Genomic DNA, 15,116 nt, shown 5'->3' with positions numbered 1-15,116 from the left:
TCGCGCTCATCTGGACTATTGTGCACAGATCTGGTGTCTTAAAGGCGATTCAGATACAATAGAGACAGTGAAAGGAGAGTGTTAGAGATAATATCGAGACTGTGAACGTAGAATTTAAGGACAGATTGAGAATTTATGGACTGCAGATACTAGCAAACAGGGGTAAAAGTGTGATGATGCAGGATACCAGTAGATGGAATTCTTAATTTTATGTAGAGTAGGGGATGACGAGCCTCTGTAGCTCAGTGTTTGTTTGGATGAGCCTCTTTATCAGATGTTTTCGATCAATTGGTGAGTTAGTCGATTTCACACTGGATAGAAGAGTTTTCTCATGAAAACTAAGGAAATTTTCCTCAAAACAGGTACATCGGACAGAAGAGGATAATAGGGAAATAAGGATCGACCATCCTATTCCATCGGATTTAGTTTCGAATGCCTGCATGATAAAGTGTAGGTCTATGCGTGAGCGTAAATTAGGAAGGAGGGGAGAGGATGATAGGGCATCCATTGACGTAGAGAATAAATGCAGTCAAGAAAGGGATGAAAACTATTTCTCTCTCATAGAGTGATACGTGATTGGAATGGCTTGCTTTTGGAGTTGAATAAATTCAAGAAAATGCATGACAGGTGGTATGAGTATGCGGCCTTCCTCGATGAATCCCGATTCCCTGAAGGCCTATAATAATAACACTCCCAATATTTTAGGTGGGAGATGAAAATTTCCTCTCCAGCGTGAAACCCATACTTTTTTGTGTATGTATATATATAAACGTGAAAGGGCTGCTGGTTGCAAGTATTATTTGTTTTAGAGATTTTGAAACATTTTAGTTGAAAGAAAAATAAAGAGATGGCATACTTTTTTGTGTACACCATTAGCTATCGTAAAGCATATTGCTTTTCTTGCTCCCAAATGCAGTAGACTGAAATTGTCAATAATGGCACATTTCCCTCTGATGCGTGCGTTGTCATAGCGACAAAAAAAAGCTTATCAATTCAGCACTGCAGTATCTATTTGCACTAAAAGTTCCATTTTGTTCTAACAATAGAAATTACAGCTCTGTTTTCTGCTATCGGAAAGTGCACGCGCATTTACACAAACAAGGGAATGTACATTTAGATGATAGCAACTTATACCTGCCTACTAGATAACAAATGTATTTTTCTTATTTTAGAAGAATATTCATTGGCATCGCAATCAAAACATGTTTTGTTATGATAATAAAGATAAGAAAAATAATATAGTTGTTTCAATGCACGCATTTTGAAGGACTATATTTCTAAGCTAAAGTTTGGAATTCATTAGTGAAAACAATTTAGCAAGGAGAACTAGTTGCGTGACAAAGCATCATATGAGGTGTTGTTGACGAGTTGGTTATCCTCTGAAATTGCATGTGCGTAAACCTAGAACTCGTAGTAATCTTGTTTGACTATTGAACTATCTGTTCATTTGAACAAAAAAAAGTAACATCTCTTCAGATATTAAAAAAAAGAGGCAACATGCAATCAGCTTTCATAACTGCAAACAGGAAACAAATTGGATTTAGTCCGTACACTCCCCTATTCTTCCCCCTGCCAATTTTATAGCATCTAAACAAGAATAAAAATAGCCTTCGCTTTCTTCACTTTTATCTATTGCATAAATAGAAACAGCAAATTAGTATTTTTCATTTTCACAAAGAAATTACAGATTTTATATATTACTTTATTTTTATATACCAGTTTCCCACATGACGTCATGTATGACGTACTTGGCGACGCCATAATTATAGAGAGGAATCATTGGATTTTAGACGATTCAAAATATTGCAAATGACAAATCAAATGCAAATGAAATATATATAGTCTCAACAATGCTATACAGGAAATATTATACAAATAAATTTTGTAAGTTTTTTTATTATAAATCATTTAGTCTTTCGTTATTATTTATTTATTTATTACTATTTTTTTTTTTTATAAGGAACTGTTTATCAGGAACGAAATGTTTTCACTAAATTAATGGCTGCGGAAGAATTGCAAGTTTTATTTAAATATTAAGAGAATATTAAAAATATTGATAGCATTCCAGATGATTGATATATCTATGAATCCCGCCCAAGATCGTAAACAATTACGGTGAAAGGCCAAAGATTGCATAAATGTTTCCAGAATCCTGCTCTAGTGATGACTAGCCATTGAATTTTTTTTCAAACTCCTTCAGCCTTCTTATGGTAGTGTCGTGTCTGGCAACGAAATTCTGTTTATCGCCTCAATTTGTTCTAATAATCATAACAAACTTCCATTTTTTTTTACTGAATAAAGAATAATGTGCATCTTTTTTAAAAAAATTTAAATAATTACAAATGAAATTTTCTAAATTTTTAAATAATTTAAAATAGATGTTCTTTAAAATAATATAATATCTAAAGCTTTAAATTTATTTTATTGCATTTTATTATTTTTTTAGAGTAACCATACTAGGTCGGTCCCCAAACACGTGCCTTCTCCGACGGTTCCACAGTTGCCTGAAGAAACTATACGACAAATGGCTACATTGAACGAATATTTTCCTCAACAAATATCAGTAGCTCAATATTCTCCACCTTCTAGGCGAGGAGAATGGACATTGCCTAAAGCTACAAATAAATTAAAGAATAGACAAACAGATGTATGAAATAATAGAAAATAGCTTTGGTGAGTAAACAGGTAATTAATATATAATTTAAAGTAATTGTTATTAAATAATTATAAATTAAATATTTAATTATTATTAAATAAATAACGAATAACTGTGAAATAATATTAAGATTAAGTTTAATGTCACCTAATTTATGTGGTGCATTTATATTTACTAAACTTTTATATTATAAGTTTACGTATATAAAATTTGCTAAACATTATATTCAAATTTCAAATTCATTACATTACTAAACAGTTTACTAAGCATTATAATCCTTTCTTAAGTTGTTATAAAAATAGTTTTGATAATAACAAAAAAGTTCATTATATTTTAAATAATTTATAGTAATTTTTATTAATATATTCAAAATAACGTTCAATTCATTTTTTATGATCATACACCAATTTTTAATTTTAATACATTTAAATTAAGTGAAAAGAATGATGAAATAATTAGTCCCTGATTGGGATTGATTCATTCAATCCAATACTCTTGGAGGGTAATGGGTGACAATGCTGTAGCCAATGAAGTTCTAACTGAGGCTCGGCTACTGCTGTTACCCTCCTGCCATGATCAGAGCTTTAATAGCTCAATAACACCTTATCCCTACACTGTCCGATACAGATAACGGGGAAGATGAAAAGCATTCTTGCTTCGCCCCTTTAAGCCAGTCCTTATAAGGACTATAAGGATAATTAGTCCCTCCCGTGTGGTGGCCGGGATAAGAATAGCCCCAATGTAGCTCATGCATGTCGTACTAATAACGGTACTAAAATGGGTACCCTGGAGCCTGTGTAGCCCAGTGGATGTGGCGTTTGCACACCACCGCGCTTGGCCGCACGAAGGAAGGCTTGGTTTCAAGTCTAGTCGGCGACTAGAGGAAATTTTTCTAAGCCTTTTTTCGACCGGTTCCCGAGTTAGTCGATCTCTGGCACGGGCAAGCAGGTTTTTCCTCCCGGAAACTTGGGTTTTTCGTCCTGTAAACTCAATAAAATCGACCGTAGAACCCACATTATTTCAGACATTAAATATATTGTGTTAGGGACCACGAGATGGCGGCACATTTGAGCCGTCTCTCTTCACTGCGTACCGCTTAATTAGTGATAGCCTTGGGCCATCTGTCTCTGATTGGGTACCAGTGGAGATTGAACTGCCCACTCAGTCTCCAAAAGTTAAATAGGGATAAATGGCCTCGCCTACTCCCGTATACGGGATTAAAAAGGCGTTAGCTGATTTTTTTTTTTTTTTTTTAATGGGTACACAGGGAAGGTAATGGATGGTAATGCTGTAGCCAATGAAGTTCTAACTGAGGCTCGGCTATTGCTGTTACCCTCCTGCCATGATCAGAGCTTTATATAGCTCAATAACACCTTATCCTTACACTGTCCTCTGCAGGTAACGGGAAATATAAAAAGCATTCTTGCTTCGCCCTTTTAAGCCAGTCCTTTTAAGGACTTTAAAGAGATAATTACTGGAAGTCCTTTTTAGGACTTCCAGGGTAACGGATAGCAATGCTGTAGTCAATGAAGTTTTAACTGAGGCTCGGCTATTGCCTTTACTCAGCCATGACTAGAGCTTTTAGCTCAATAACACCCCATCCACACAGATTTTCTTCATTCAGATGAAGGGATAAAGAGTGAAGGACTCAGTCCATCTCCCAGTCCTCTTTAAGACTTTGAATCTGTAGTCAAATGAAGTTTTAACTGAGGCTCGGATATTGTTGTTACCCTCCTGCCATGATCAGAGCTTATAGCTCCATATCCACACGTTTTCTTCTACAGATAACGTAGAATATGAAACGCATTCTTGCTTCACCCATCTAGAAAAAAAATGTTATGTTATTATTTTTCAAAATTCTTCAGTACTTTTTCTAGATTTTCTAAATATTTCCTAGATGATATATCTTATAATTTTTGATTGAATATTAAAATTACCAGTGCCTTTCAATACAGTAGCCTTTATTCTTTTAAATACTATGTTTATGCTAGTAGAAAAAAATACATCCATTAATCTTTCAGTAATTTTTACTGTGTCATCCGTCCTATCAAAAGTTTCCTACCTCAGATGAAATTTCACTTTTTTTTTTCTATCGCCTGCACTTATGAGTCATGCATACAGATGACGAAATGATGAATATATTTTTTTTCATCTTCGCGCAAGATGTCGATTTCATTGTTTGAATTGCACAATGCTATTGGTTCGAAACTTGAAAAAAAAATGTGTCAAGCTTAGCAACAAACGCTTCATGTTTAACGAGGTTAAGTGTTTTTTTTTTTTTTTTTTTCCGTTTTTTTTCCTGTTTTTATGCCGAAATAGGATCATCTTTCAATTCTCACCGTATTGCATGCGGTCACATTGTAATCGATACTGTGAACGTACTCTCCACAGGGACTATAATTCATAATCATGTTAACGTTTTCCCTCCTTTTCCCCCCGTTTTTTTTTTCTAAGGGTACTTGTCAGCGTTGTGGTAGCTTTCCCCTCTGAGATCAATAACATGACTTGAAAGCTATGGGAATTTGTTATATTATTTCTGTGCCGGGTAGGTGGTGTGCATAACAACTCTCAAGACAGAGATGTTCTGTGAACAAATCGTACTGCACTTTTTTTATCAGTTATTTAAACCCATAATTTTAGCCGGAGTTGGTAGAAAGCCTGTCAAATGATATGTTTGATTATTTATGTTCCAAACGTCTTCGGAAAAACATAAACTCGATTCCATTTAACTTTAAAGTCAGGCCTGACGATCTCTCTTTTTGTTTAATCTTTTGTAGTCTATCCAAATTTTTATAACTCGCTCGGATAAAATGTATTGTGCCAAACATTATTTTAAACGATGACACTTGAACTATTTAAAAAAAAAAAAAATAGAAAAAGAATGGAATTTATTATAACCACCTAGCGACTTGTGATAAGTGCATGACTACTTTAAAATTCTTATCTGAGCGTGTTTGTGCATAACTTCAGTAAAGTCTCCGTAGCTCAGACGGAAAATCATTAAAAATCATTTTTGACGAAAAAATAAAAGTTTTTTAAAATCTTTTCAGTTTCAGGATGGCAAATATTGTGAGCTTAAACCGAATAATTTTACCATACAAATCCTGAATTCCTTTTTCAGAAAAGAATATATACAGGGTGGTTCAAAATTCCACGTAGAAACTTTGAGGGGAGGTAGAGAACATCAAAATCAACCATATTCACGTAGGAAAGCATGACCAGAAACGCCACCCGAAAGTGATAGGTGGCGCTGTTCGGCAGCGCTCCAAGTGAGCAATTGGGGCTTCCTCATTCAAGCTTTCGACGTCGTACGAAGAACATGCGTCGTCTTACGGACGCTGAGATGACAGACATGCACTTCGTTTACCATATTATGTATCTAACTACTATTGAACTGTTCAGTTAGGCCTAATAAAGTTTTATACACTACTTATTGCCTTGTGTTATTTCTGTATTCACAACCTATGTGAATATGGTTGATTTTGAAAATTTAAAAAATTCATTTTAAATATATATATGTGTGTATATATTATTATTTTTTAATTATATATTTTTTCACCGACCCATTGACAATGACTTCATTATTTTACCTTTAGATATTTTGAGATGGATGGATTTTATGTAATAGACTAATTTTTGAAGGATTAATAGACATGATTAATAGATTTAAATTCTTTTTTTTTAAAAAAAATTAACTGGAATAAACTTTTGTGATCAAAACAATACTTACTGACATTTAAGCCTAAAAATATGAAATATAAGTGTAAGAATGAAAAATATATTTTTTTTTTAAATTTCAAATAAGCTATTAGTATATTTAGCTAAGGGTAAGTAAGGTGAATTTTTTGAGTATTAAGACAGCCAAGCATGGGAGAAAGTCAAGCTAAACATAACTATTACAGAGAAACTGTAGGAGGTGTCCAATAAGAATCAAAACGTTAAACTCAGATATTTCTTGAGAATTCGTAAAGCTGAAAAAGTTATGCAATTCTCGAAGCAAAGAGCATTATAATCAAGTGGAGAATCAGAGAACGAATTGGTGTATAAACTTACACTCTTAATTTATCCAAACCAGGAAAGTCAGAATTTCATTAGCTTTGTTTGTAGGGACTAAAAGAAATTCACTCTTCCACCACTTTTTTTCCAAGAAGCCTAATCAGGACACCTTTGGCTATATCCTTATCAAGAAGGAACTGCCTTCTCTCTGACCGAAAAGAAAAAAAATAATAATCTATTACTTTGCCTCATTAATAGTGGGCTGCTGACCTTAAGCTGCAGGAACATAAAACTCGCTTATTCCCGGTCCTCCCACTAGAAATCTCTACATCGGCAAAGAACTAATCCGACAGTTTCTCTCATCTCCCCTCGTGGTGGTGGTGGGGGGAGGAGACTGAAGTGTACTAATTACTCCGCCATCACCACTCCATCACATGTTTAGCCAGGTGGAAACCCTCTAATTCCCCCCTGCTTGGCCATAGTGTGTGAGTTGTGTAATGATAAGTGAGAAAAGGCGATTCAGGATAACGTTACTAATGGTTACCGTTTTCTCTCTCTTTCTCTCCTCACAGCCGTTTGCGTCTGGTTGCTGCTACTGTGTGACAGGCAGTGACGAAGTACCCCCCCACCCACCTACGAAGTGGAAGGTTCCGACACACACTAGTCATTTTACGGCATTGTGAACGTTTGTATGTACCTCAAAGTCATCAGCTTTTCTCCACTGGTTCTTAAAACAAAGAAAAAAAAACTACTAAAAAATGCATGTTTTACATTTGGAGTTCACAGTGGGGGAGATATTGTGGATGTCATCAAGTTCAAACTCACAGGTTTACATTATTTCAAGCACAACTTTTATAGTCATTTTTATCTATGCACGCCCATTAAAAAAAGACAAAAACAAAATATCATCTTATCATTTTGTATAAATGAATCATGATCATCTTCATCAGTTGGGTACGCTGGAGATAGCTGTTGATTAACCGTGTTACTATAAGATTAATTATTGTCATCACAAGAGAAAAAAACCTCTCTTTTTTCTAAGGAACTGTATTGTCCATTTGTAATAACGTTCACGTGTGAAATTATTAAAAGCCATGTCAGGTCTTTACATATTTAGCTATAAAATCAATAAAAAAGAAGCGTATATATACCTTCAGATACAAAAGTCCCATTTCAGCCTACTGAAGAACTGCTAAAAGCCTCCTAGCGCCTTGTACGAAGGCCTATGTATTATTGTTCATTAATCATTAAAAATTGCATTTATTTGAAAATATCGAAATTGGGAAAAAGGGATTGTTTATATTAATTTATGAGTTGTCTCATAATAGATAAAAGTATTCCTTGTTCATAAGTCTCAGTGTCTAGGTAGAACTTAAAAAAATATATAAAAGGGCTTTTCCTATCATCATTCCTATAATAAAATGGAAATTATCAATACAAATCTATCCATCTATCTCCAGAATATAGTTCGGTTTCTTTATAAGGAGTTATAAACAAACATTAAATATAATTTTACACTGTTTTTGTAAAGATCGCAAAGATTTTTATCTCTGGATTGTTTCTCTGTGAAAAGCAACAGGAATTCATGTAAATAAAAAAATGGTCGGAATTAAGAAAACTGGGAATATTAATGTTCTAATAACAAGGATTTCGAAATTTTATACTAAAATAAATATTTATACGAAGAATTTCTTAAATATAAATTTTTGTGACTTTTATGGATTGAAATAATTTGGCATTACTTCTGTGTAATTAAAAATAATTACCTAAACACATAGTTTTGTCTTTTTTTCTTTGTAAAATTATAACTGTAACTCACAACTGCGCACATAATTCGCGCAGATCTTTTATCACAAAATACAGTACAAATATAATTAAAAAAAAATAAACGACTCACTTTATTATCCTTCGGTAATATTATTTCCAGACCCAACTATATTCTTCTTATAGATGAGATTTCTATAATACCATAAACGAGCCTAATACCTTATCTAAAGATACTTTTATGAAGCCAAACAAAACTATTTAAAAAAAAAAGAAAAAAGAAACAATTATTTCTTACTTCTGCTTGTTGCAGTGAATTATGTGATCATAATGTTGTAGGTATGTATATAAATGTAATATTCTTTGAGCGAATTAAACAGAGAAAAAGTCTCTCTTTCTGAACGATGTCCCATTTGTTGTGTTGTATGCAATGTCACTATACACCAATTACATTTTTATATGAATCAAGTATACGTTTAGAAGTCCATGTTCACTTGAGATGCGAGGCTGGATAGAATCAATCGACCGTGAGATGCGGTGATTGATTTTATATGAGATGCCCATATAGGGTAACGGATGGCAATGCTGAACCAATGAAGTTTAACTGAGGTTCGGCTGTTGCTGTTATCCTGGGTTAATGAGTTCGCTCTCTTAGGTTTTGCCCTAAGGGAGCACTTTGAGTCTCCGGGGAGAGTGTTCTCCGGCACGGCCCGCTGAGGGGTACTTGCCGGTGAATTATGAATTATTTTCCTCGGAATATGAGCGGTTCTGCTCAGTGGTCGGGGAGCCCGTCACTGAGTGGAACCAACGCTGAGATTAGGACGGTCTTTCGCCCACTATGGAGTGGCCTAGAGATCGTCCGTATTTTTGAGATTTCACCTTTACTTACATAGTCGGTGATTGATTCATTAATGCCCTTGGAGGTAATGGATGGCAACAATGCAATGCTATACCAATGAAGTTTAACTGAGGTTCGGCTGTTGCTGTTACCCCCTTGGGCGATGAGATTTTGAGTTCGCTCTCTTGGGGTTTTTGCCTTAAGGGAGCACTTTGAGTCTCCGGGGGAAGTGTTCTCTGTCACGGCCCGCTGAGGGGCTTTGTCGGTGAATTATTTTCCTCGGAATTTGAGCGGTTCCGCTCAGTGGTCGGGGAGCCCGTCACTGAGTGGAACCAACGCTGAGCTTAGGACGGTCTTTCGCCCACTATGGAGTGGCCTAGAGATCGTCCGTATTTTTGAGATTTCACCCTTACTTACATAGTCGGTGATTGATTCGTTCATTACCCTTGGAGGGTAATGGATGGCAATGCTGTAGCCAATGAAGTTCTAACTGAGGCTCGGCTATTGCTGTTACCCTCCTGCCATGATCAGAGCTTTAATAGCTCAATAACACCTTACCCTACACTGTCCTCTACAGATAACGGGGAATATGAAAAGCATTCTTGCTTCGCCCCTTTAAGCCAGTCCTTATAAGGACTATAAGGACTTGAGATGCGGTGATTGATTCATTCGATCCAATACCCTTGGAGGGTAATGGATGGCAATGCTGTAGCCAATGAAGTTCTAACTGAGGCTCGGCTATCGCTGTTACCCTCCTGCCATGATCAGAGCTTTAATTGCTCAATAATACCTTCTTCCTACACTGTCCTCTACAGATAACGGGGAATATGAAAAGCATTCTTGCTTCGCCCCTTTAAGCCAGTCCTTATAAGGACCTTTTGTCGGGTGAGGAAATAGGAATCAATCGACCGTGAGATGCGGTGAATGATTCATTCAATCCAATATCCTTGGAGGGTAATGGATTGCATTGCTGTAGCCAATGAAGTTCTAACTGAGGTTCGGCTATTGCTGTTACCCTTCTGCCATGATCAGAGCTTTAATAGCTCAATAACACCTTATCCATACACTGTCCTCTACAGATAACGGGGAAGATGAAAAGCATTCTTGCTTCGCCCCTTTAAGCCAGTCCTTATAAGGATAAGGACACCTTTTGTCAGAGAGCCAAAGTCCTCTTTAGGACTTCCAGGGTAACGAATGGCAATGCTGTAGCCAATGAAGTTTTAACTGAGGCTCGGCTATTGCCGTTACCCAGCCATGACCAGAGCTTTTTAGCTCAATAACACTCCATCCACACAGATTTTCTTCATTCAGATGACGGGATAAAGAGTCAAGGACTCAGTCCATCGCCCAGTTCTTTTAAGAACTTTAAGCACCTTTTGTCAGAGAGACGGAGATGATACCCTTGGAGGGTAATGGATAGCAATGTGCTGTAGCCAATGAGGTTCTAACTGAGGCTCGGACATTGCTGTTACCCTCCTGCCATGATCAGAGCTTTAAATAGCTCAATAACACCTTATCCCCACACTGTCCACTACAGATAACGGGAAGATGAAAAGCATTCTTGCTTCGCCCCTTTAAGCCAGTCCTTATAAGGACCTTTTGTCAGCGTTATTGTTAATCGACCGTGAGATGCGGTGATTAATAATACCCTTGGAGGGTAATGGATGGCATTGCTGTAGCCAATGAAGTTCTATCTGAGGCTCGGCTATTGCTGTTACCCTCCTGCCATGATCAGAGCTTTAATAGTTCAATAACACCTTATCCCTACACTCTCCTCTTCAGATAACGGGGAAGATGAAAAGCATTCTTACTTCGCCCCTTTAAGCCAGTCCTTATAAGGACCTTTTGTCACAGTGCAGGCTTTGCCATGCGGTTACATCAGTGTTAACAAAAAGATAAGAAAAACAAAACCTTTTGTCACTTTATGAGAACATCAGGATTATTGTTTGTTTTATTAGTAGAAGGGCACTTATTACATTATATTAGGATCAATTCATGAACTGAGCTGTAGTCTTTCATAATCAATTAGTTTGCTTTCGCACGATTCTTTTTGTTTCATGCCGACCTGGCATAACAATATTCGTTGTGTTATTGTATTTCATTCTCTTTTTATAGTGTTCCCTTTCATTTCCTGTTTTTATTAGATAATCATTTACTAAAATAATACAAAAATGAAAACGCTTAAAATTATTGCCAGACTTTTTAAGTGCTAAAAGTCATTACAATACATCAAACATAGCTTCATACCATTTCTAAACTATGATTTAACAACATATTTTTGATCTTTCTTGCGTCAAACCCCATCTCATGAGAGGTTGTTGAAATTAACAGTATTAGTCTCGTGAATAGATGAAGTAAAAAATAAGTGGAACTCTGCTATTTCGAGACCAAATGTGATTTTTTATCAAATACGGTATTACATAAGAAGTCAAACAGGTTTTATTAGTATATGAATATAAAGAAAATATTATGATTTCAGTAAACCTAAATTACAATGAAATAAGAAAACAGTCAAATACGTAATGACATTACGTATTAAAGGTACCTTTGAAAATATTGGATAATAAAACTGTTACACATCGTATTTGTAATATTTTTGTTATCCCTTGTGCACTGTATGTGAAAACATTGTTCGCTAGAGGTCGTTACATAAATGAAGTGTTTGCATCGTCTATTTCTTTATATGACCACAAGATGGCATCTCATGCATGCCAGGTCCCATTGAGATGCAAGGAAAAAAGAATATGACAGCATACACTCATGAGACAAATTATTAGCCCGAAACAGGATCGCTCATCCTGTTTCCGGCCAACTGCACGATTGGCCGGAAAAAGGGCAATAGTTGCTGTATCCTGTTTCATGAGGATTATTTTCATGGACATCACTAAATCCTGTCATCCCCCGCTGAACACACCTTGAACTCTAATTCTTACTCTTGGCAATTGTTTCTGACTAGTATTGCCTTAGATGGCGACAATGTTGCCGGTGGATCTGGACTCTTCCAACAAGACAACGTCAGTGTTGTATTATGAAAACATGGTTCGAAGAGCATTCTAAGCCTAAGCATTCCACGTTTTTCAAGTATTCCTAATTTTCCTGCTTTTAATCCCATCAAACATTATGAGACCATGCATCAATAGGACGCTGACCTGCTGGACTTTATTCGTCTACTAGGGCTAGTTTACCCTAAAAACATTTCTTATGGTCTAGCGAAGTCAATTCCAAGACAGATGTAACTAGTGATCTCCGCCCACCATGCTTCTATGTAGGAAGTCATAATATTCTGGCTCATGAGTGTATATTAAAAGCTATTTAATATATTTAGTTGTTTAAATCATAAATACAAACCAGTAATTACATATGCACTAATTCTAAAATACGAAGTCAAACTTTCACCTTACGGATAATAACTCACAAAGCCAAACTAAAAGAAGAAACATCTGTTAGAAATTTCTTATTAGCCTAGTTTAAAACATGTATAGACATGATTTGAAATTCGTAAGCATAATTATAATCGACTTATAACGTTTACAAAAACATTTTCTATAATTTTATAAACGTAAAAGTAAAATATTGTTCGTGGTCTTAACTATTACGTAGGAAAATATGATCAAATACAAGAAAAGAAAAAAAAAACTTCTCGACTGCAACCCATATAATTATAACAGTACAGAGTGCATGTATTTATACACTATAAATGTGTAGTCAAAAGTGACTTCTAAGGTAGTGTGCGTCTCAGAATTTTTAATGATACGATCCTTTAAAAAAAAAAGCATTCGCAACTATTCCTTGGAAACTGCAGAATACGATCAATCATATCCCTGGTTTTAGTGTCTCAATTTCAACCAGCTGAAGTACACTACTTGAAAAGAAGTCAACAGACACCCCATGTTGTAAGGTGTAGCGTGCCATCTCATGAATTACATGTTTGTAGCCAGTATAAATGGGAGGAATAGGATGCTCCTAAGCAGAGCAACTTTTTTCGGGTGAAATTGCTACGAGAAAGGAACTGACAGGGTTTGAAAGAGGCGATGCGATAGGATGCCATGTTGCAGGCCTTCTTGTTCAGCAAATCGTTGAAAACTTTGGTCATTCCAGGTAAACAATCAATGATACCATATGAAGATGGAAGCGCAGGGAGTTAACTTCAAGTGCTACCAGCAGTACCAACCATCGTTTCAGCGGTGCGAAGCGCGTGTGGGACGTAGACGCTTGGAAAGCTGTGTTATGGAACGACGAATCACGCTATCCCCCTCTGATGGATAGCGTGATTCGTCGGACGGGTGTGACAGATGCTCGGTGAGCGTCTCTTACTAGAATGCATAATCCCAACTATGAAATTCGGAGGTGGCAGTGTGAACGATATGATCCTGTTTTTCCTGGTTTGGCTGTTCGTGGTGCGACGAATATTGAACTCGGAGAGGTATCTGAACATTCTGAACAATGCAATGATTCGTACTTTGTGGATTTTCTACGGAACTGTCCATTGTCTCTTTCAACAAGACAATGCACAGTCATGAGGCTGCTGTCATTGCGTGGTTTGTGGATATGAACGTTACCACATTTGACTAGCCTCCACAGAGCCCAGATATCAGCGCTATTAAACATCTGTGGGATGAATTGGAACGTTGGATGAAGGTAAGAGATGTCCGTCTCTCAACAGTCTAAGAGTTTATTATATGCCTACAGAAAGAATGGTTCAAATTTCCCAATGATCGTTATCGTACGCTTGTGAAAAGGATGTTCGTAGAATTGCTGTATTCATTCCAGCGAAAGGTGGTCCTGTAGGTTATTAAGATGGACGCGAAGGCTGTTTGTTCTTCACGCTATAGTATTCATTGGCTCCTTTCCAACAGTCTAGTGAAATGTAATATAAATTGGAAAGTTCTGGTTATAGTAATTCTCTTGTTGTTTTCGTATTGGTAATTTCATCAAACATGGAAAACGTCGAAGTGCTCATCTGTGCAATAAGTGCTACTTCAAAGTACAGGCCTCCAAGAAGTAAAAATATTATTCTTAGGAAAGAATGCTCATGCGCAGAACCCAGCAATTTGACCCCTCCCCACAAAGTTTGAAAGTGGAATTATGTCTAGATTAGAACGTCGGTTGAAGCGCAATATAAAAATAAAGATCTACGATGCTGAGCAAGAAACTCCTACATGGAAACACTTATCACGACCCTTTAGTTATATAATCGCTTAATAGTGTCTTCTGGATTGCACTCAAACATTCCAGTAAAATGTTTGAGCATAGAAATAATTGCAAAAATACTCTGACCAAAAACGACAGTTTTGTTCCGCACCCTCGCTACTTTCCAGGTTTGGTGATCCTAAAATATTTCATTTTTACGAAAACCCTAGTTAACATGGAAGGGGAGTTAGTCTTGGAATATCGAGTCGCGAGGGAATAACTCCAAAGAGAACAACATAGAGTATCAGATAAAGGTAGGTATCTTCAAAAGGTAAAAATACGACACGAAGAAAATAAATGTTTTGATTGAACTACGTGCGTTATTGAACATTACGACATAAAATAGGAATGTTGAGTACTAGATTCATAAATCTCTCTCTCTCTCTCTCTCTCTCTCTCTTTCTCTCACATTCATTCTCTATCTGATGAATGTATACAAAAGAACAGTTCAAAATCCATGTTCTGTGGCACGAGGTCTCTGTTCATTGTGCTTTTGGGTGAATTAACTGAGAGACACCATCATTATTAAAATATTATTTGATTCAAATTTTTCCTAGAAAGAAAGAAAATTTCACCAACACATCTTTGATGCTGACCTTCTTGCATTTTCTGCCACGCATTACAGACCGTGCTGGGTAATTGGATGCCATTTTTCTTATCACCGCAGTATAA

At 36.3% G+C, this 15,116-nt stretch overlaps 1 protein-coding gene across 1 annotated transcript in view; it reads left to right on the top strand.

Annotated features, from left to right (window-relative positions):
* Window positions 1-8,640, top strand: part of LOC150093869 (neural cell adhesion molecule 1-like) — a 386,146-nt gene extending 377,506 nt beyond the window's left edge. The window contains exons 13-14 of the mRNA XM_090412543.1: window positions 2,447-2,673; window positions 7,225-8,640. Of these exons, the coding sequence (XP_090268669.1) occupies window positions 2,447-2,653 (207 nt within the window). The 3' untranslated portion in view covers window positions 2,654-2,673; window positions 7,225-8,640. The remainder of the gene's footprint in view (window positions 1-2,446; window positions 2,674-7,224) is intronic.
* Window positions 8,641-15,116: the final 6,476 nt, after the last annotated feature.

This window comes from Typopeltis vanoorti, chromosome 23 (assembly GCF_054136105.1).
Source record: "Typopeltis vanoorti isolate ZY-2024b chromosome 23, IOZ_Tvanoo_1.0, whole genome shotgun sequence".
Classification (NCBI taxonomy): Eukaryota; Metazoa; Arthropoda; class Arachnida; order Uropygi; family Thelyphonidae; genus Typopeltis; species Typopeltis vanoorti.
Note: the sequence above shows the minus strand (reverse complement) of the source record. Positions and strands in the feature narration are given on the sequence as shown.